At 39.6% G+C, this 21,025-nt stretch overlaps 1 protein-coding gene across 1 annotated transcript in view; it reads left to right on the top strand.

Moving 5' to 3' along the window:
• The window catches only part of CACHD1 (cache domain containing 1), a 201,842-nt gene that overhangs the window by 163,765 nt on the left and 17,052 nt on the right, over positions 1-21,025 (top strand). Inside the window, exons 13-21 of the mRNA XM_041770890.1 lie at positions 3,523-3,691; positions 8,133-8,275; positions 8,943-9,124; positions 9,980-10,090; positions 16,020-16,142; positions 17,661-17,760; positions 17,853-17,969; positions 20,108-20,268; positions 20,614-20,700. Of these exons, the coding sequence (XP_041626824.1) occupies positions 3,523-3,691; positions 8,133-8,275; positions 8,943-9,124; positions 9,980-10,090; positions 16,020-16,142; positions 17,661-17,760; positions 17,853-17,969; positions 20,108-20,268; positions 20,614-20,700 (1,193 nt within the window). The remainder of the gene's footprint in view (positions 1-3,522; positions 3,692-8,132; positions 8,276-8,942; positions 9,125-9,979; positions 10,091-16,019; positions 16,143-17,660; positions 17,761-17,852; positions 17,970-20,107; positions 20,269-20,613; positions 20,701-21,025) is intronic.

The raw sequence follows: 21,025 nt of genomic DNA, 5'->3' as shown, positions 1-21,025 counted from the left end.
TGGGCATCTGCATGCACATTTAATGGCCGTGTAGCATTGCACTGTGTTGACGGGCCAAATGTCTCTAAACACAGCCCTCCTATCATTATATATTTAGATTATATCCAGTGAGGTGTTTTTTGTTGTTGTTGTTGGCTTTTTATCATTTTAAACTTGGATTGTGGAAGTTAGAGGTGGAAAAGGAAATACAAAAGCATGAATGCCCTCTACTGACATTCTCTAAGGCACAGAAACTTTCAGATTAGAATATGGATCATTCATACTCACCACCTAGAGATGGACAGTTAGGTGATCGCCTGCGGTTGCCACTTCCTTAAGCATCCTTTGACTAGCCTCATTCAGGTAGCAGGCATCACAGAGTCAGTTTCGAGCACACACTATCCACGTTATTCATGTTGCTGCCCTTTACTCCCTCCCCTCAGGACATTTCTGCTATCCTGGGTGCCCTTGATGCTGTAAGTGGTCAAAAACAGAGTGGAATTTCGTTTCTTATCAACTTTTAATCACTAAATTTAAAATGCAGTCATATTAGACATTCCCTTACTTTTGCCCATATCTGGTGTTTAAGCCATTAACTCCAAACAGCTCTACATATTCATCGCTTTAAGGATGACTTACTGAACAGCTACTGTGGGCTAAGAAAGATAAAGAATAATGATACTTTCTCTGCCCTCTTAGAGCATCTAGCCCAGAAGTGGAGGCAGACCAGTAACTCCATCCAGTGTCTGTGTCTGGCATGGGAATGATAGGGATTGGAAGTAGCCAACATGCCTTTCGGCAGGAGCCTCCTCCAATGTTCTTGTTCCGTTCTATTTTCTTCTTCTCGTTCTGTTCTTAAAGCATCATTATGGCAACATTGATTTCTACAACGGAAACAAAAGCAAACAAAATAATAAAATCATTTGAGAAATTCACAATTTACAAGCCTAATTCTACTGATGTTTTATTGTGATGATACAGATCTGAGGATGGTCAAAATCTATTTGGAAACTCTCTTAGCTCATTTTCATGATTTTTTTTTTGAGAATTATTGCACCATCTGCTCTTATTTTCATATGGTCTTTACATAAGGATGAATTGTTTTATTTTCACCTCAGAAAGGGTAAACCACACACCAGGATTGAAAAATACTTTTATATTTGAGATTGTTTACTTTTAGTATATCCTGACTGAAAGCTACTCATCTGCATACCAGGAAAATATCTACCTTGACATTTGTTGGCATTAAAGGAGAAAGAAAGATGGGGTGCCTGGCTGGCTTAGTTGATGGAGTGTACAACTCTTAATATCAGGATTGTGAGTTCTAGCCCCATGTGTGGAGATGACTTAAAAATAAAGTCTTTAAGCAAATAAAATTAAAAAATAAAAGAGAAAGAAGGAGATGTAAGCATTCTTAAGACCTTTTTGCACTGTGAATAAACTCAATATTAACATTTTGGAAAGAAGTATTCTTAAGATTTTCTTCAGTGATATCAATAAATTCTGGCCACTCTGTGTAGCCAAATGGATATAATCATGTAATCGCTTCAGGTAGAAGTGTTAGCTTTCTCAGAGTTCCAAAATTGTCAATAACATCACTATTAAGTGAAAAATTATAGAAATAATAAATAATAAGATAGAAGTTAAAGAGCCTTCCTTGCCTGGAACCCAGCAATATAAACAAATAATATTAAGTTCTTTTTTGTTACTTGGAGGGGGGGGGGGGGACTATTCCTCTTGTCTTCAGGAATAAAATGGATTCTTCTGCTAAATGTAATTCAAATACATTCAGTCTACGTTGAAAATGATTATTTAAACTGCTTAGCATCCATAGATATAGCAGATACTGATAGATTATGTCACTGAATTAATTTAAATAGAATGTGAGAGATTATGTTAGGAGTGTTAAGAGATTACTACTCTGTCACTGTGCAGCCCAAGTCCATCTTTGAGCATTTGAGGAGGCTGCATGCTGAGACAGAAAAAAGGATTGACTTCAGAAGGTATTACAGTGTTCCTGTGTGACACAGGCATGGCTCACTTCAAAATATGAATCCCATGGGCAATCAGTGGGGGAAAAAACCCAAAACACTCCCCAATCATGGAGAGCCCTTCTAGAAATATTCTGGTTCCTTAATGCAATGACTCTTTTTTCAGCTAAGAACATGATAGAAGCACCTGTATTGAAATCCATTTTCCTTTCCATCTAGGAACTATTTCTAAATTGTTGCTTTTAGATGCTTAGGGTAACTTTTAATTTTTCTCTTGCAGAATAGACCTTATTCTACAATTATTTTTTCTGGTCATTCTGGTGAAGTTTTTGTCTTTTGGTTCCTTGGAACATAGAATGAAGGAAACAAAGGGTGACTGTGTGAGATAGGGAGAGAGGATATGGGACACTATCATTTTATAATGGAGGAGGAGGCAGATGGGGGGAAGAGAATTAAATTTGCTAATCTAACTGAATATCCTTGGCAGCAGTACTTGAAAGCAATCCCAGGGAGATGCAAATTTCTCTTGTGTTCAAAAAGATTGTGCAACCATCTTCATAAACCCTAAATTACACTTAACTCTAACCTGCCTACTTAAAAATTTCTCCTTGATCATGAAGTAAATCCTTTGGGCTGCTTTAGTTCTCACTGTCCTTTATTTTTAACTTAGCTGGTTATCACACTTTCCATTTATTGACCAACCATCTTTTAAATAGATTCCGCCCACCTCCTTATATAATGGACTTACAGAAGTTTGGCTGTCTTGTATTTTTAAGTTAAGAAGCTAGAATTAAGTAGACTGCCTTTTTTTTTTTTTTTTTTTAATTCTTTGGTGGCCATTCTTCTCACTAACTTTATTTAAGCTTCTATTTCAAAGAGCAAAATGAATTTGGAAGTATTCCTATTTGTACATATGAGCTTAATAAATTAGGCTAAGCTACAACATACTTGCCTACTCTGGTCTGAAATGACAAGTCAGGCAGGCTTTGTGAGGGAGCCATGGGATTTGTACTTTTCATGAGTCTGAGATCCTGCTCATCTCTAACCAGCCAAAGAGAAAGCATTAGTCAGGAATACATGAATAAAACAGATTTTATATGAGCTGCATATGTAGATTCATAATTGGCTTTTGAGATAGTCAGTTCTCAGAATACTCATTGCCAAACCAACTCTATATTTTAAAATGCATTTCAAACCCAAACAGAACTAAGTGCTATATTCATATGCCATATTCCAGCTTGGATTTATTAGCCTAAAGAAGCAAAAGAGGCATAGGGTGGCTGTTCCAAAGGGACTACTTTCTAATCCCTTTATTAGTTCCATAATTTTCTGTTACATACATTAATTTCCCTCAATCAGAAAGGAGAATAGAAAATGTCATCTTTTGCTAGAGATAGGTTCTCTCACCCCATCCTCATGGCTTTCATTCACTCATCAGATATTTTTCAGTGAGTGTTAGAGACAGAGATAGCAGAAAATAATGTAGGCAAAGTCACTATCCCTAGAAACCTTTATTTTCTGTGTTAGAAATTTTTTACTGATTTTTTTCCAGGTACAGGACACTTCCTTTATTCTCTGTATTGTGGTGATACAACCGGAAATACCTGTCAGACAACTGAAGAACCTCAACACTGTCCCCAGCAGCAAGCTGCTGTACCACCGGCTGGACCTCCTGGGCCAGCCTAGTGCTTGTCTTCACTTCAAACAGCTGGCCACTCTAGGTAAAGCCCTTGCACTTTTCAGCTTCCTTTGTGGGCTTACTCATAGCAACTCACTGTGAATATCAGTTTTGAATTAAATGATAAAACCAGACCCCTCCCTCTGCCCCAAAAAAACATATTGAATGTCAGCAGTGCCAGTTTGGGCATACAGATGTGAGCACAGTTTGAGGCCTTGCCTTGGATCCTGCGTTCCAGCCGAAAATGAGATCAGGATTTGTGTGTGGATTTATTAAGGTTGGGCTCTAAGAAGAAACTAGGGAAGAAATGAGGGAAACAATATAGCAAAGGGGAGGAGAAAGCAAGCAAGAGTCTGATTTTAGGTGAAGTTCCAGCCTCAGCCGAATCCTGTCAAGGTAGGGCTTTGGAGTATAAATTACACCACAGAGTCTGCTCAGTCTCAAGAAAGGGAGCTGGACTTTCATGTTCCTTTGTATCTTTCAGCTTTCTGCTAATGCTAGGCAAAGAGGTTTTAGTAGCCCCAAGACAATCCATCAGAGTCACCGGTATGACCCATTAGAAGCAAGCACAGAAATACGGAGATAAGGGGCTCCAGAAAAATAGTAAAGGAGATCCAAGGGTAGCATGCCCATATGGCGTATCTGTGTCTACCACAGGCCCCTGTCTTCAAAAAGAGCTTAGGAAATAGGCAAATAATTCAAAGGCAGGAAAAGGGAATTTACATTTGTAGGTCACTCATATTTTGCATTCATCATTTGACTTGACCTATTCGAGATGGAGGACAGTTAGATTTACCAGAAACACCAATTTCCCCCGAGGCAACCCGGAAAGTAGCAAGGCTGAAATGTGACTCGTGCACCTCTTTTATTGCATGCCACCATGTGCCAGGCACATGCTAGTCACTTCTGTAATACTGCTAGGACTGTAAAACAGGCACTCTTTTTCACTGAGACCAAGACTTGTTAGAGAATGGGCAAACCGAGTAGAGGGGAGCACAAGCGGGAAGAGGATCAAGATGGAAGTCACCAGTGTCTAGATTCCACATGAGAGTACTTGTGTCCAGATTCCATCTTTTAAGTTCCATCCTATAGCATTTCTATCTGGTTATGAGGTCAGAAGAGCAGACCAGACTGAATAGTCTCCTTTATGGCACGTTCCAATAGTGTAGACAACTTGAGGAAAGCCAGAGATGTCAGTCAAAAATGGTTGGCTTTTACAGTTGATTGTTTTAAGTTTTGAGGTTCCGTCTTTTTCTTTTATACAAAAGCACATGTATGCCCTTTAATTCACATTTTTAAGAAATGATCACTGGATAGCCAAGATATGCACAATTTTCTTACATGCTGTGGGACAGGCTCAACACAAGTGCTGATTAAGATAGGTCATTGTTTTGAAATTTGAGACTGTGAAGTGCGGTAATATTGCTGAATAAGAGAAAAGCTGAAGCTTAGATTTTTTCAATTTCCTTTGCACAATCCCTTCTAGCTACACTGTTTCAGTAACGGTAGCCTCTAGACACATGGCTGTCCAGCACTTGAAATATGCTAGTTCAAGTTGAGACTTACTATTAATGTAAAATACTTAATTTTTTATATTGGCAACTTGTTAAAGTAATGTTTTGGATATATTGAATTTCAAAAAATATACCAGGAAAATTAGTTTAACCTGTTTTTATTGAATGTGGCTCTTGGAAGATTTTTATATGACACTTGAGTATTGCATCGTATTCCAGTTGGACAATACTGCCTCATAGAGATACTCACAGAATGTAGAATTAAGTCCACTTTACATAGGACTAATGGACTAATTCTAGATCACACAGACCAACCATAGGCCATTATTTGGCTTTCCCTGAGCCATCTTTCCACTGTACCACCCAACTTCACCTTGGAAGTAGAACCTTCTCAGAACAACATGTTGAAGTCCTAAAGGGCAGTTTAGTAATCATTGGTAATGAAAATGAAGCAAGATACTTCAATTGTAATGAAAAAGGAATGAAAAAGAAGAGAGATAATGGCAAATAAGTGACTTCCATTCAAGTTCATTGATGGGATTTTGAGGTAACGTGTTAAATCCATGTCGGAACCCCCATCAAGAGTGCTGGAGGAGGGATATAGTCTTTCTTGGTACACAGAGAAATTTAATTGTGCATCATCCAGTGCAGTTCAGTATTCTTATATGTTGTAATTTAATGTGTTTACCCTCTAGATACAAAGACCTGTGTCTTGGTTGTTTTCTCTTAGTCCAAATCCTTGCAGCAGCCTCTCCTCAAATGCCCAGTCTCTGTCACTACAAGAAAAGCCCACTCCTAAAGTGTCTCTCCACTTAACCTCTGGGCCTATTCCTTTGTCCCTGAAGGATTATGGGTTGCCTTTTGACATTTTTAATATTATTGGATTATTCTTATTTTGTTGTTTTCCTCTTTTTAAACATTTCTAATCTCTCCAACCAGTTCTGGGCTCTTTGAGAGGGACAGTCTACCCTCTGGTGCATCTGTGCCCAGAAGGCCCCAGGAGCCTATGCACACAAATCCACAGCACGCTGCTAGAAAGCCGAAGTCTTAAGCTTCTGGTTTTCTTGTCCTTGATAGGAATATAATACTAATCTCCCCAGCCATCCCATGTGGTATCAGGAGAATTAAATCAGACATAACATCACTGGAAGCCCTTTCTTCTGATAATGGCAGACTACATAATTCTGACCTATTCTACTGAGGACACCTGAAAATGGATAGAAACTTGGGGGGGAGGGGAACCTTCCTGAAAAGTATCAAAGAACTAACATGATAGCTAGGAATTGGACAGAAGCCTAGGAAAATAGAAGAACCCAGAGAAGAAACCCAGTGTTTAAAGCCACATTTGCGATGTACCCATTCACCAATCCAGAAGAAACAACTGGGAAATTAAACTATTCTTTAGGTAGTAGGTTCTTAGGGCTGGGAGGAGAGGACGAAATCAAATCCAAGGCCCCCAAGAGGTGGAGACTAACAAGTGAAAACCCTCCCTTTCACCTGCCACACAGGCATGCTTTAGCAGAACTACATCTTTAGGGCAGACATGAATTGAAGCCACAGAAGCCCTTGACTTGGGATTCGGGTCACCTGAGTGGTCTAAGGAAGCTCATAGTCATTAGTCACGACTCATTGAATATCAAGCCCCACAGGGTAGTACTTAGGCCCTGCATCCCATTGTCTTTTTGAGAACTGTCTCCACCTTACCACCCTGCCTCATCCTGGGGTTTGGTGCCTGGTAGAACCAAATAACAGTCCTTCCTGGATACGCCTGTGTCCTGTTAGGACTCAGCTCTTTCTACAAATTTGTTGTTGTTGTTGTTTTTAATTTTATTTATTTATTCATGAGAGATACACAGAGAGGCAGACACACAGGCAGAGAGAGAAGCAGGCTCCGTGTGGGGAGCCCGATGCGGGACTCGATCCTGAGACTCCAGGATCACGCCCTGGGCCGAAGGCAGGCGCCCAACCACAGAGCCATCCAGGGATCCCTACAAATTTGTTTTTAAGTACAATGTATCCTGCACAGTCAGAGATAGCCAGGCCATAAGGAAACAAGACACTGTAAGTGAGAACTAAAAGAATGGAAAATGATCTATACACTTAACTGAGATTAGACACAGAACAGTGGACAGTGCTCCCCTAGAGGTTCTCAAACTATAAAATGGAACAGTAGGAAATGTCACAGACAGAAACGTAGTGTTTTGTTTCATCATGTAATTCATTGGGAGGATTTCAGTCTTTGAGAATGGGGTTTTCCTCTTAGGATCAGCAATTATATATACAGTAACTACTCTATTTCTAGAAACTTTTGTTTATGCCAAGTTTGGCTATCCCTGTTTATAAGAAATTTATTTTTGCATTGTCTGCACTATACCGTTTTTCCGTCTTTTGAAATATGAATACCAATATGAACAATAGTAGTTAACACCCACAAATCATTTGTCATGTGCTAAACACTATTCTACATGCTTTACATTTATTAACCCATTGGCTTTATGTAAACTAACCGATTGAATTCTCACCGTAACTCTGTAAGGTGGTGCTATAATTTCCTGCTTTGCAGAGGACAAAAGCATTGCCTATTTTACAACTTTCCCCAACATCGCATGGCCAGGAAATGGTGGAGCCCAGATTCAACCCACTGTGGCTGTATGTCGAATGTCGCCTCCTTAATCCTACTAAGTGTAAAATATTATATGTAGATCTAAGATATTTTGAGCATTTGCAATTTTGGGCACTTGTATTTATTTGTACGTATCTCTTGTGATTCGCTCACGACTGTAAACTCCTTGAAGGGAGAAAATGAGAGTTTTTTTTCCTTCTTCACTCCTTCTAGTGTTGAGTTCTTTCCTCACGGAAGACTTTAAGTCACCATGGCTAACAGATTGGCAGAGCCTTAGTGATGCTTTTGTTTGGGCCTGAGATGAAGTCTCAGTGTTCCCAGGCCTGCTTTGTTTGCTTCTCTTTCAGAAAGTCCAACTGTCATGCTGTCTGCTGGCAGCTTTTCCTCCCCCTACGAACACCTCAGCCAGCCAGAGACAAAGCGCATGGTGGAACACTACACAGCCTATCTCAGTGACAACACCCGCCTCATTGCTAACCCGGGGCTCAAAGTGAGTGCTGGCCTGGGGCCCTACTTCTGGTGTATCCTTCCACAGGCCTGGGAGGGGGTGCTGTCAGTGAACCTTTGAAGTGGGAAGCCCAGCTCTGGATCTGTGCCTCTCAGCTGGAGAGCCAGGAAGGCAATGTGTGGCCCCCAGGAGGTTGGTTGGCGATGACCCTTCTGACGGATTAAGAAGTCCTGTGGGCCAGATGAAGAATCTCTTTCAGGCCTTAGATGCACTAGGGGTTTTCTAGGTAGGGGGGTATGATTTAGAGAGATCTGTGGAACTTTCCCAGACCCGTTTTTCCCAGGGGAAAGAAGTAAGTGCCCCCTATGGTCTGTTGAGATAAACACGGTAAAGTTTAAGGAGCAGAGATTTAGCTGGTGTGTGTGTGTGTGTGTGTGTGTGTGTGTGTGTGTGTGTGTGTGTTGCTATAGGATCTTTCCTCTTAAATGCTGACAGCCTCACTAGGATGAACAATTGAGTAAATCATACATCCACTGACTATGTTTCAGTAAGCTTTTGTTTTCACCAAGTTTGGCTGTATCCATCTGCTGTGGAAAGATTTTTAAGAAGTAATTGGGCTTGGCTTCTCTGCAAGAGAGCTTGCCAGCAGCCCACTCTCTTTTCATGTGAGTCTTAAAGGATCCCTGCTATGTCTTCCTTTGTTTCCCAGTTCTCTGTCAGGAATGAAGTAATGGCCACCAGCCACGTCACAGATGAATGGATGACACAAATGGAAATGAGTAGCCTGAACACGTACATTGTCCGCCGTTACATAGCAACGCCCAATGGCGTCCTTAGAATTTATCCTGGTTCCCTCATGGACAAAGCATTTGATCCCACGAGGAGACAATGGTGAGTTTTAGGGGCTTCCATTATCAAAGGTTCCCCCAAATCATGGAGAGACATGATAAGTACAATACAATAAAGCAACTTCAGGCAGTCACAATAAAGAAGATACTTCCATGGCCGTGAAAACATATTTTTGAATCTGTTTTTTTTAATGCAGTAATAACAGCTTTGTGGTTTTCCTCTGTCCACAATGTTTTTATCTCTTCATTGAAATTTTGAGACTGAAATGCTTTATACTTGGCCATTTCAATTCCTAGCATTTTGTTTGAGTCCTATGTTGCATGCACTGTGCCCTTAGTGGGGATATTTAACATCCCTACACATGATGATGGCATCAAATTATAACCCATCTATGACCTATGAAAAATAAGTATAAATCCTTTTTTTTTTTTTTCTTTTTACCTCTTGGCTTTATTTTTACTCAGGTTTTCAAAAACAAAAGCTAGTCAGGTGGTATAGCAGGGAAGGCAACTGGGGCCTAAAAACCAGATTTCTGGACTTGTGCTGCTTAGATTTGTACTGTCTGTACCAATCCAGAGGGCAGTTTCATGGGCCAAATTGTATTTGTTTCTACTTCATTTATTACTTTATTTTTACATTAGGCTCTAAAACATCCACACTATAGAGCTTATTAAAAGCTCAAATATATACTGAGCTGACCATCTCCTACAAAAGAATTTCAGATTTTCTTGACCTCTTGTGTTGCTATAGTCAGAGATAAAAGATAGAATTCCTTTTGAACTCCAGGGTAACATAGGCACACTTTATAATACTTTTTAGAGCTACAAGCTCACTTTTGACACTTACAGATCATTTTTCAGACCTTAAAATAATGTGACTTTCTCTTGTCTCCGTTAGGTATCTCCATGCAGTGGCTAATCCAGGTTTGATTTCTTTGACTGGCCCTTACTTAGATGTTGGAGGAGCTGGCTATGTAGTAACCATCAGTCACACAATCCATTCATCCAGGTAATACTTAATTTCTTAGTCCTTTTATAAACACATCAAGGATATTCTGAAAATTTGAAAGTCTGGTAGACAACTAAGGATTAATGGCAAAAGCATGACATTTGATGGGAGGCCATCTGGAGTCTGAATATCTTCTCTAGTTGTATCATCTTGCATTCCCCGGGCTTCCTCGTGTCATCTATAAAATGGGAATAATACCTACCTCACAAGGTTATCATGTGATTGAGTCAATGAAAAGCTTTTAGCCCTCTTCTTAGGAAGAAGATGCTTACAAAGAACAATAGACATTAGATTCAGTAGGGTAGGGGATCCCTGGGTGGCTCAGCGGTTTAGTGCCTGCCTTTGGTCCAGGGTGTGATCCTGGAGTCCCGGGATCGAGTCCCGCGTCGGGCTCCCGACATGGAGCCTGCTTCTCCCTCTGCCTGTGTCTCTGCCTCTCTCTCTCTGTGTCTATCATGAATGAATAAATAAAAATCTTTTATAAAAAAAAAAAAAAAAGATTCAGTAGGGTAGTTTGTAGAAATACCAGTCTTAACCAGAGGAAGAAATCCCAACCAGAGCCTGACAATTATTGCCAGAGAACATTTTCCTAAGCAGAGGAAGATTTGTAGTGGAGAAAAAAAGTATTGAGACCCTAATGTTATTACTTCTTTTATTTTGGCCTAACATTTTAGAATGATAGAGGAGTTTGTTGTTATTGTCACTTTGTCCTTATACTGTCTCTTGAAAACTAAAAAGACATTTTGAAAATTGATTGTCCAAGAATGCTATTAAATGTCAGTATCACTGTAAATATATTTCGGGTGCTTTATATTTCAGGCCTCTGAGGTTTCAGTATTTAAGCTACAAATGGTAGTGAAATGTTGGGTAGAAAGGCAAGTCACACATGTTGTTTTAATCCCTTCATTATACAAATAGATGTTTTTCCCTGGCAACCTAGAAAGCTCCTATTTTGACTGATACCTGTAATGATGCCTTAAAATTTATGGGAGACAGATTTTTCTTGCTTAACTTTATGCTTTTCACTGGTGCTCATTATATATCAAATGATTGACATTCAGGAGAATTCTAACACAAGTTCATTGGGAGCAAGAATTGGGAAGCAGTACTGTGTCGGAATTTCAATATCATGACCTGTGTCTCCTTGGAAAGCAGGGCCTGCTGCCAGCCAAATAGTGATTGCTTTGCAGGGCATGGTATCTGTTTGGCTCTGTCACATATAAACAAGTTAGATACTCATTTAGAACAGGACTTTTCAGTGCTTTCATTAACAGACCATCTGTCAGGTATACACCTATTGTCTAAATAGACTTGACATCTCTCCCATGTATTCTAATCAGTTGAGAAAAAGTAAACAAAGGTGGTTTCTTTGAGGAGACTGGTAGTCACCTTGATCTTTGATGACAATGACAATGGGCCGGCACTGGGCTTCAGATATTGGGGGTAGGGGTGGCAAGAAGAGAATGACTGCCTGTGTGTGTCTTATCTGACACTTGTTATCAAGTGCTATTATCTTGTCCTTCTATCTGTACAGCGCTCCTTGTCTGTGTGGCAGGGGGAGGGGGTTGCTACAGGCAGGTGCAAATTTTCAATGCCTTTTACAGTTGTGTACATGTTTTTATTAAAATTTGGATGGGTAGAAGAACCTTTGTTTAGCTTATTTTTAAATATTTATGGTGTCAGCCCAAATGAAGCATGATGAAAATAGGCAGGATTTCAAATTAGAGAAAACTTCAGTTAAATTCCCTTATTTGGCTACTTTTAACAGTGTGTTTAACCTATATAAGTTTAGCTATTTGACTTTAACAAGAGTGAAAATAGCTGCTTTAACCCTGGATTCTGTCCACCAGCCACTCAATGAGAGAGTATTCCAGGAATAAGTATCTGCTCTTGCTTTGATCAATATGCAGTCCCATGGACTTGATCATTTGAACATTTTCCTTACCTGAGCATGCTTTTATTACTTAAAACTATGTATTATTCAATCAGCGTAGTTCAGAATGCAAGTCAAATTCCACTTCTAATTGTCAGCCAAAGCAACTGTAGCTTTAACGGGCTGCACAAAGGTACTTTTTTCAAGTGATCACCAGTGATTGGTCTCATGTGCCAACCTGAGAACCTCACCTCCTCCTAAGATGTGATTCTACTCTGAAAAGTCTATCTGCCATCTCCTGCTTCTATGACTGTAAACAAGTTCCCTTTTGCCTTGGTTCCCTCACCTATGAAAGAGAGGTATTAAGGCCCATCTCAAATAATAAGGGATTATGTTAAATAATATATGTGAATCACAGAATGGTGCTTGGCACACGGGAAGGGCTCGATAAATGTTGTAAATACTTGTATTATTTACTATGTGCCTTGAGTTCTCAAAGCCTCATTTATGAAACAGGAGACAATGCCTGTGTTGAACTGATATAATAAGAATTACAGATGATGCATATGAAGTGCTTAGTTAGCATTGTACTTGACAATGTTGAGTCCCAAATAAGAGACAAATACTTCTGATATCATGCTATTTCGACCTTAAACTTCTGGCATTTTAATAGGTCAGGAAAGAGACCTTAAGCTAGTGTTCAGCTGATTATGAGACACTCTCATTCAGCCTTCGTTTTCAGAAGTGATAGCTGATAGCTTGGGGAGGGGCTTTTCTAACCCAGCATTCACTTATCCTAGTAACTGTGTTGGGACACTTCCACAAGCATTATTCGTAGCCTGAGGATCTAAATGCATTGTTTGGAGGATGATAATGCTAGCGGAGATGATGAAGTATGGTCAGTGATTAAGGAACTGGTCAGATGAGTCTTTGGCAGTGAAAATCTCACAGAAGTGCTGCGAACAGCATGGTCCTTTGTACCTTGGAATGTAGACTTGGTTTGATTTTTCCGTGGTATTCTTTGAGTTGCTATGGTAACTGTACATTTTTTAAATTCAGGTGAAAATATGAATGCTAGACTTACATGGGCAATATGCATGCTTTTCCTTCAGTATGTTGATCACATTGGAGCAGATGGCAGTCATACAGGGGAAGTTTAGAAACAAAATTAACTTGCACCAGAAAAACCTGAGTTGTGTTTTTCACTGAGTCAGCTACAGTATTGTAAAAGGAGCCAGAATTGCAAGTCATTTAGCTGTTCTAATCCTAATTTTCCATTTATAAAATGAGAACTGTAATTCCTTCCTGACATTGTCATAGGAAATTGATTAGGTCATGTAAAATGGCTTGGAAACTTTTGAATGTCCTGCATCTCTAAGGAGACAGTATAACATACTGGTTAGGAGCATATGCTCTGGAGGCACCTAGGTGGCTCAGTCGGTTGAGTGTCTATGTTCGGCTTAGGTCCTGATCCTGGGGTCCTGGGATCCAGTCCTGTGTCGGGCTCCCCACTCAGAAGGGGTGGACGGGGATATCTGCTTTTCCCTTAACCTCTCCCCCACCCCTTCTCAATGGTCACGTTTGCTCTCTCAAATGAATAAATAAAAAATCTTTAAAAAAAATAGCATATGCTCTGAAGTTGAAGACTGAGGCTTATTCCATTGTTTCCACTAGTTATTCACTGTGTGACTTTGGCCAAATACTTAATGTTTCCAAGCTTCAGTTTTCTGGAAATGATAATGCCTCATAAAGTTTTTTTTTTTTTTTTTTTTTTTTTTTTTTCCTCATAAAGTTTTTGTGACAAATAATTGAAATGACGTATTCAAATGCCCACCAGAGCACCCATAAATTGTGAAGACTCAGTAAATATTATCATAATGGTGCCTGCTGTTTAGACTCCTCACTCTTTCCTGGACAAGTAAGAGAGCTTTAAACTTCTTTCGACTGATACTTCAGTAAAACATTATTTGCTACAGAACACAAATCCCATGTAAGATAGCTGAGTCTTGGATGCCTTCCGTAGTACAATTTAAGGGACTTCAGTAACAATAGGAAGCTCATATTGAGGCAATAGCCTCTCATAGATAATCCCACAACGTAGTCCTCTTTCATCTCATGCCAAATACAATTTTGACAGCTAAGCTCTGACAGAAACTTCATTGTGGGTCAGGGTCCCTTCTTGTGGGTTTTCAGGTTTTTTTTGGCCTGAAGTTTGGGAATAAGTTAGTATCAATGTTGACAGTAACCAGAAGGAGACAGTTATCTACATAACAAAGCTAATTTCACTCCCAAGTTTTGATTTTCCAAAAGATTATTATGCTTTGGGAAGTTTCTTCTGAGCTTTCCAATTACAATTTTTAAGACTTTTGTCTAAAACAGCCCCATTTTTCTCTTGGTACTTTCTTTATCAAGAAATCAGGCAGATGGGGGCAGCCCGGGTGGCTCAGCAGTTTAGCACCGCCTTCTGCCCAGGGTGTGATCCTGGAGACCCGGGATCGAGTCCTGTGTTGGACTCCCTATATGGAGCCTGTTTCTCCCTCTGCCTGTGTCTCTGCCTCTCTTTCTATCTATCTCTGATAGATAGATAGATAGATAGATAGATAGATAGATAGATAGATAGATAGATAAACTAAGTATTTTGGGATCCCTAGGTGGCTCAGAGGTTTAGCGCCCGCCTTTGGCCCAGAGCATGATCCTGGAGTCCCAGGATCGAGTCCCACATCGGGCTCCCTGCAAGGGGCCTGCTTCCCCCCTCTGACTGTGTCTCTGCTTCTGCCTCTCTGTCTGTCATGAATAAATAAATAAAATATTAAAAAAAAAAAAAAAAAGAAATCAGGCAGATGGATGATAGTAATGATGGGCCCTTGTAATCTCCCACTTTGAGTAAACCCTGCAAATTCCCAGCCACAAAGGTACAAGAGCTCATTAACCAAATAGCCCAAACCCCTCCAAATACCCATGATCATACATTAGAAAGAACCAAGATTCCAAGTGACAGAGAAATCCATGCTGTTTATATAGCTAGCATTTCTCTAGGAGAATAAGTTCATTCTCTGTCCTTGTCTGAGCTTTAAGCCCTGGTTGGTTTTCTTTAGACTTACTTCTTTTTATTGGGTATTTTAGATAGATTAGGCAGCTTGCTTAAACACTGTAAACACACTGGCTCATTTAAGCCCAATGACAGCCTTGTGAGGTAGACACTCTTCTCCCCATTTTCACACAAGAAAACTGGGTCTTAGAAAGGTTAAGTAGCCTCCTAGGAGCCACACAGATGGAAACCAAGAGGACCAGGATTTGACCCCAGATCTGCTTGATTCCAGAGCTAAAGGCTTAGCAAGGACCATGTGATAACCTACCCAACTTTATCCTCATTGGTGCTTTTCTTTCTGAAAGTAGCATTTTAGATTGGAGAAGGAACTGGCCTGAGAACCACGTGAGTTTTGTTCTAGAATCTGAGCTGTGTTTTAAGTAGAGCCAACCTTAATGTTATAGAAAGAAAATGAGACTTAGTTTTATTTTGGGTTTTTGTTTTTGTTTTTTTGTTTGTTTGTTTGTTTTTGTTTTTACTGAGTTTTGTATGACCTTACACTAATCAGTTAACCTTTCTGAGATCCCAGTTTCCTTATCTATAAAATGAGGGAAATAAAGAGATCATTCATGTTTCTTGTCTAAGGTTCCTTATTGAGCGGAACCATAGTAGTCATGTATCCCATCTCCCACCTGATGCCTTTTCCTGCCACCTCCATATTCTTGCCAAAGAATAGTCCAGCCCCTGTCTGAATATCTAAAGTCAGGGCTAGGCATATTCCACAGCTGTCCATGTTTTGGGCTGGTCTTACTAGGAAATTCCACCTTTAGCCTTAAGTTTTTCTCTCATCAAATCTCCATGTTATGCTACCAGTTAGTCATTTAGTTGATCATTTTTAGAGGGGTAAAAAATGTGGAGGAACAGTAGGCATATATTTCTAATACCATACAACGTCCTTCTGATTGAATGTAACTTTTACCTTTAAATAAGTTGTGCCTCTTGTTCTCACTGATCTTTTTCACATGAAGTACACAGCTGTCTTCTGGGCATACTGTGGCTGTGATGGGTATCGACTTCACACTTAGATACTTCTACAAGGTTTTGATGGACTTACTACCAGTTTGTAACCAAGATGGTGGCAACAAAATAAGGTAAGCCCTTCAGGGACACCACTTCCTGTCTATCTGCAAAATATAAAGAAAATGATGTCTGATATCTCTAATTGAATGGCAACCACATTGTCATGGTCAAGACCAGAAAGTCAATCCATGGCCTGGGTGTTCAATTACAAAGTTTTTGTTCTTTCGTTTTTCTAAGATGCATGCCATTTATGATATAGACAAACAGATTTGTCTTTTTTTTTTTTTTTTTTTTTTTCAGATTTGTCTTATAACAAGGAGAGTAACTGTGGCACAGAATTCTCCGAAAGCTCTTGTTTCTCTCAGAGTCAGTAATTAGAAGTTTCCCAGATCTTGGGTGCTAGGAAGACCAGAAAGGGTACTTTTGATGTTAACTTAGTTAAGCCAAAGTCTTTGTGGGAATTTCAGACACTTGGACTGTTCTCTTTTACATTTCCCCAGAAAGAGGCTTGCAGAACTAAAAAAGCCTTCACCTCCTAATTTCAAAAGAACGTGTCTGATCAAAGCAAGGGTATTCCCTTGATTTAATGCAGGCCACTTTTAAAAATAGCTTTCTTATTTCACTCTTATGGCCCATGCTTCACATCACTGCTAAATTTCACATTGGCCTGAATAGGGAAATGTAGGATTCATAGCAAACTGTTGGAATGAATGCAGAGTAAAATAGAGCAGCACATAGTCTTGGTTAGAGCAATTCTAGCTTTGCTTTAGTGTTTCCATCAAATAAGTTTTTGTATGTCCCTGAAGATTATATTTTATGTATATTAATCATCAAAGAAGAAATTGTATGGCTTGAAGCTTGTGCCTATAAATACCCAAGGCAAATTCCTTCAGAGTAATCCCTCCTCTGAAGAAAGACTAAACTTGCCATTTATATATCCTTACAAAAGATTTTTGAGTTCATCTTACTGGGGCTAAGTAGACACATTCTATAAAACTAGGTAGGTGGCCTCAGAGTCAGGTGTAACTTTATTACTATAAACTGTATACTAGGTAATCTATCACCTCAAGAGTAATGTATCTATTGGGGTCCCTGGGTGGCTCAGCTGATTGTCTCTGACTCTTGGTCTCAGTTCAAATCTTGATCTAAGGGTCATGAGTTCCATGAGTTCAAGGCCCATATCTGTCTCCATGCAGGATGTGGATCCCACTTTAAAAAGGGGGGGAGGGGAACGCCTGGGTGGCTCAGTGGTTGAGTCTGCCTTGAGCCCAGGGCGTGATCCTGGAGTCCTGGGATCAAGTCCCACATCGGACTTCCTGCATGGAACCTGCTTCTCCCTCTGCCTGTGTCTCTGCCTCTTTCTCTCTCTGTCTCTCATGAATAAATAAATAAAATCTTTTTTAAAAAATTAAATTAAACTTTAAAAAAAGAATAATGTATCTGCCTGCCTGCCAGCCTTCAGTGAATTTGTTTCAGTGGATATTTACTGAGATAAATGCAATTTGTTTCAGGGTTAGCAAGATAAATGCTCTCTGAAAGTGTAGAAAGACCATGTAGATTACTGAGAGATATCACTTGTTTTGGCACAGGTGCTTCATAATGGAGGACAGGGGTTATCTGGTGGCACATCCAACCCTCATTGACCCCAAAGGACATGCACCCGTGGAACAACAGCATATTACCCACAAGGTATTTGTTGCAAAGCCGACAGCTCAGTGCTCCCATGGCCTATGGTTCATTAATTACATGACTTGTGTTTTCTGTCTGCTTGGCCTTATTAGGAGCCGTTGGTAGCAAATGATATCCTGAACCACCCCAACTTTGTAAAGAAAAACCTGTGCAACAGCTTCAGTGACAGAACAGTTCAAAGATTTTATAAATTCAACACTAGCCTTGTGGTAAGTTGATCCCTTATCATCTCACATCTCATTCCATTGCGGAATATGAAATGGAATAATAGTTAATATCTGAATATGACTCCTGGCTGTTTCATGGCCTAAAATTATAGAATGACAGGACAGGACCTTAGGCCAGCTCCCTAGCTTGACCAGAATGGGGTGTAAAGCCCAGATTGGGAAAGTGAATGTTTTAAGGTTTCATACTTGGTGTTTTGTTTTAGTTTTGTTTGTTTAAAGACTCACCCGGTAGAAACCCTTTGAAATGTCTGCTGAGGTCTGTTCCCACACTCTTATGTAAATATGTGTGGCACCATGTGTTCCCTTCTTCCTGTCTTCTAGAGATCATGCAGCCTCCTTAAATTCCTAAGGCCAAATTAGGTCATTTCTTGGTCATCTTACCTCGTTAGATGGGAACTCTCATGTAGATCATCTAAAAATAAATACATTTTTTGTAGCTTAAAGTACTCTAAGTATTTGATTTGAGAGAACTGCAAGCTTACCTAGATATTATTAAAGATCTTAAGAATGTTCCTACTAGTTTGTCAATAGTCTTAGCTGGAAAAGAACTAAAATACATAATGACAGAACCAACGTTCAAAAAGTTGTTCACAAGAAGTAAGCTTTTTATTTAGGACAGGTATTCATATCATTGAATGTATAATTAAAAATTTTAAAGATGTATTGGGTTGACAGAAAATTCTCTCAGAAAAACAATAGCAAAAACAATTGGAATAAAAGAGTTTAAAAAAACAAATAGATGAATAGGATAGTGGGTTCAAAGGAAATCATTATTACTCTGTTTAGACTTCACATCATTCTAAGGAACACTCTCTTTAAAGAGGACATTGACAAACTTGAGTGTAATCAGAAGGAAGCTGCCAAGCAAGATTGTTCTGTGAGAGTCTGATTTACTCTGTATCTTCTACCTTTTATACAGTGATTTCCTGAGTCTTCAACAGACAAAGCCAGGCTACTCTGGGAGAAATTTTTCAGAAACGCAAATTTTAGTGGAATATGAATTAGAATAATTTCTTAACAGCTCAAGGTATTCCAGAATGGAACTGGAACATTTCTGGGTAGTGGAGCTAAAAGGATGATAGGCCTATCTTAATGCTGATATGGTAGGGGCGGGCATCTTCCAGGCAGTGGAAAATTCATCTAGACCTCCATCCAGTGCCACATTTCTCAGTTAGGCTTATCCTCAGCATGCACATATAAGGGATGACTGGCATGGAAACAAGCATGGGATTACATAGTTGGCCTACTACATTGGACACACGTGCAGAAAAGAATAGCCATATTCAACTTCCCAGAGCTGCTTTTGAATCTTTGGTTTTCTCTATAGTAGACAAATCTGGCATTTCAAGAAGTTGGCTGTCACATTTTCTTGCTATAGAATGAAGAAAAGAATGCTTGCTTTAGTTATTTAAATACTATTTTTTAAATATTCTGGAAGGAAATTGGACTCTTAAAAAGAGTCTGGGGTTTTTTTATTCTAGAAGAAGAGAGGTTATCCAAGATGGCTCAGAGGTTGCATGTTTTCTGGTGGATTAGGTTTGCCTTTGAATACATTTTTTTTTTTTTTTTTTTTTTTTTTTTTATTATTTATTATAGTCACAGAGAGAGAGAGAGAGGCAGAGACACAGGCAGAGGGAGAAGCAGGCTCCATGCACCGGGAGCCTGACGTGGGATTCGATCCCGGGTCTCCAGGATCGCGCCCTGGGCCAAAGGCAGGCGCCAAACCGCTGCGCCACCCAGGGATCCCCTTTGAATACATTTTAAACTATTCCTTACCTGAATGCTGTCTTTCATTGTTTTTTGCAGTTATCTTCATGTTATGGTGTAATGTGTTTTAAAAAAAAATTACAAAACAGCTATAAAATTTTTATCTATAAGCATAGATATGAGAATAAATAAATATACACAACTGTTAAGTGGGACCTGGGAATTATCTCTGATATTAAGAAAAAAATTCTATTATTCCAGCTTTCAGCAGTAACCATATATTACTTTTGTAGTCAGAAATAAAGTTTTATTGTAAGCTACTTTCAGCAGTTGGTTGAAGAGTCGTTTTCACCACGGTAGGGATGAATTTTCGCATTGTTGTCTGTCACTTCTGACGCCTCCGTTGTCTCTAGGGAGATTTGACGAACCTTGTGCATGGCAGCCACTGTTCTAAGTACAGACTGGCAAGGATCCCAGGAACCAACGCGTTTGTTGGCATTGTCAATGAAACGTGCGACTCTCTTGCCTTTTGTGCTTGTAGCATGGTGGATCGGCTCTGTCTCAACTGTCACCGGTAAAAATGCAATGGGTCCTCTTCTCTGTTTACTCCACTGTTAAATATCTGAACTGATGCCAATCATTTTGACGTGGCATCTGCCATATAAACAGAAGACACAGGGGGGTGCCCTGGAGAAAAAGAAGGTCCTGGTTACGGAAGTATTTCTAGCTGTGCAGTTTACAGTATCCTTGTCCAAAGAGTAATGAATTAAGGCGAATTATATGTTTAAACCGTTGGTCACAGCTTCCTTTTAACTGTCCCTTTTAACTAGCTCACATTTTCTTTTCCTTCTTCTGGTACATATACAATACAAAGTTTGTTATGGATCTTCTGCATAGTGATTTTCCTTTTGCCTTTCAGAATGGAACAAAATGAATGTGAATGTCCCTGTGAGTGCCCTCTAGAGGTCAATGAGTGCACTGGGAACCTCACAAATGCAGAGAACCGGTAAGATAGACATTACATCAATATGTGTATTATATATATTGTACACACACACACAGAGCCTCCTCTATAGATTTGTTTGGAGTTGTGGTAAGAAGATGATTGATTCTAATGATGTGACTGTTCACTGAGTCAGATTTCAAGCCTTAAAATGAAGTCCTTTTTCCGGTGTACATTTAAATGCTGTGAAACGTGAAAATTATATGTGGTCCGTACAAAAGCTATGAGACTATTACAAGCAATCGCTAAGTGTCTGCCAGGTGTCAGATACTTTATGCACATTGAGTCACTTAGTTTTCAAATTAACTTTGTGATAAATCTTGTAGGT

The sequence above is a fragment of the Vulpes lagopus genome, chromosome 10 (genome assembly GCF_018345385.1).
Source record: "Vulpes lagopus strain Blue_001 chromosome 10, ASM1834538v1, whole genome shotgun sequence".
Taxonomy (NCBI): Eukaryota; Metazoa; Chordata; class Mammalia; order Carnivora; family Canidae; genus Vulpes; species Vulpes lagopus.
Note: the sequence above shows the minus strand (reverse complement) of the source record. Positions and strands in the feature narration are given on the sequence as shown.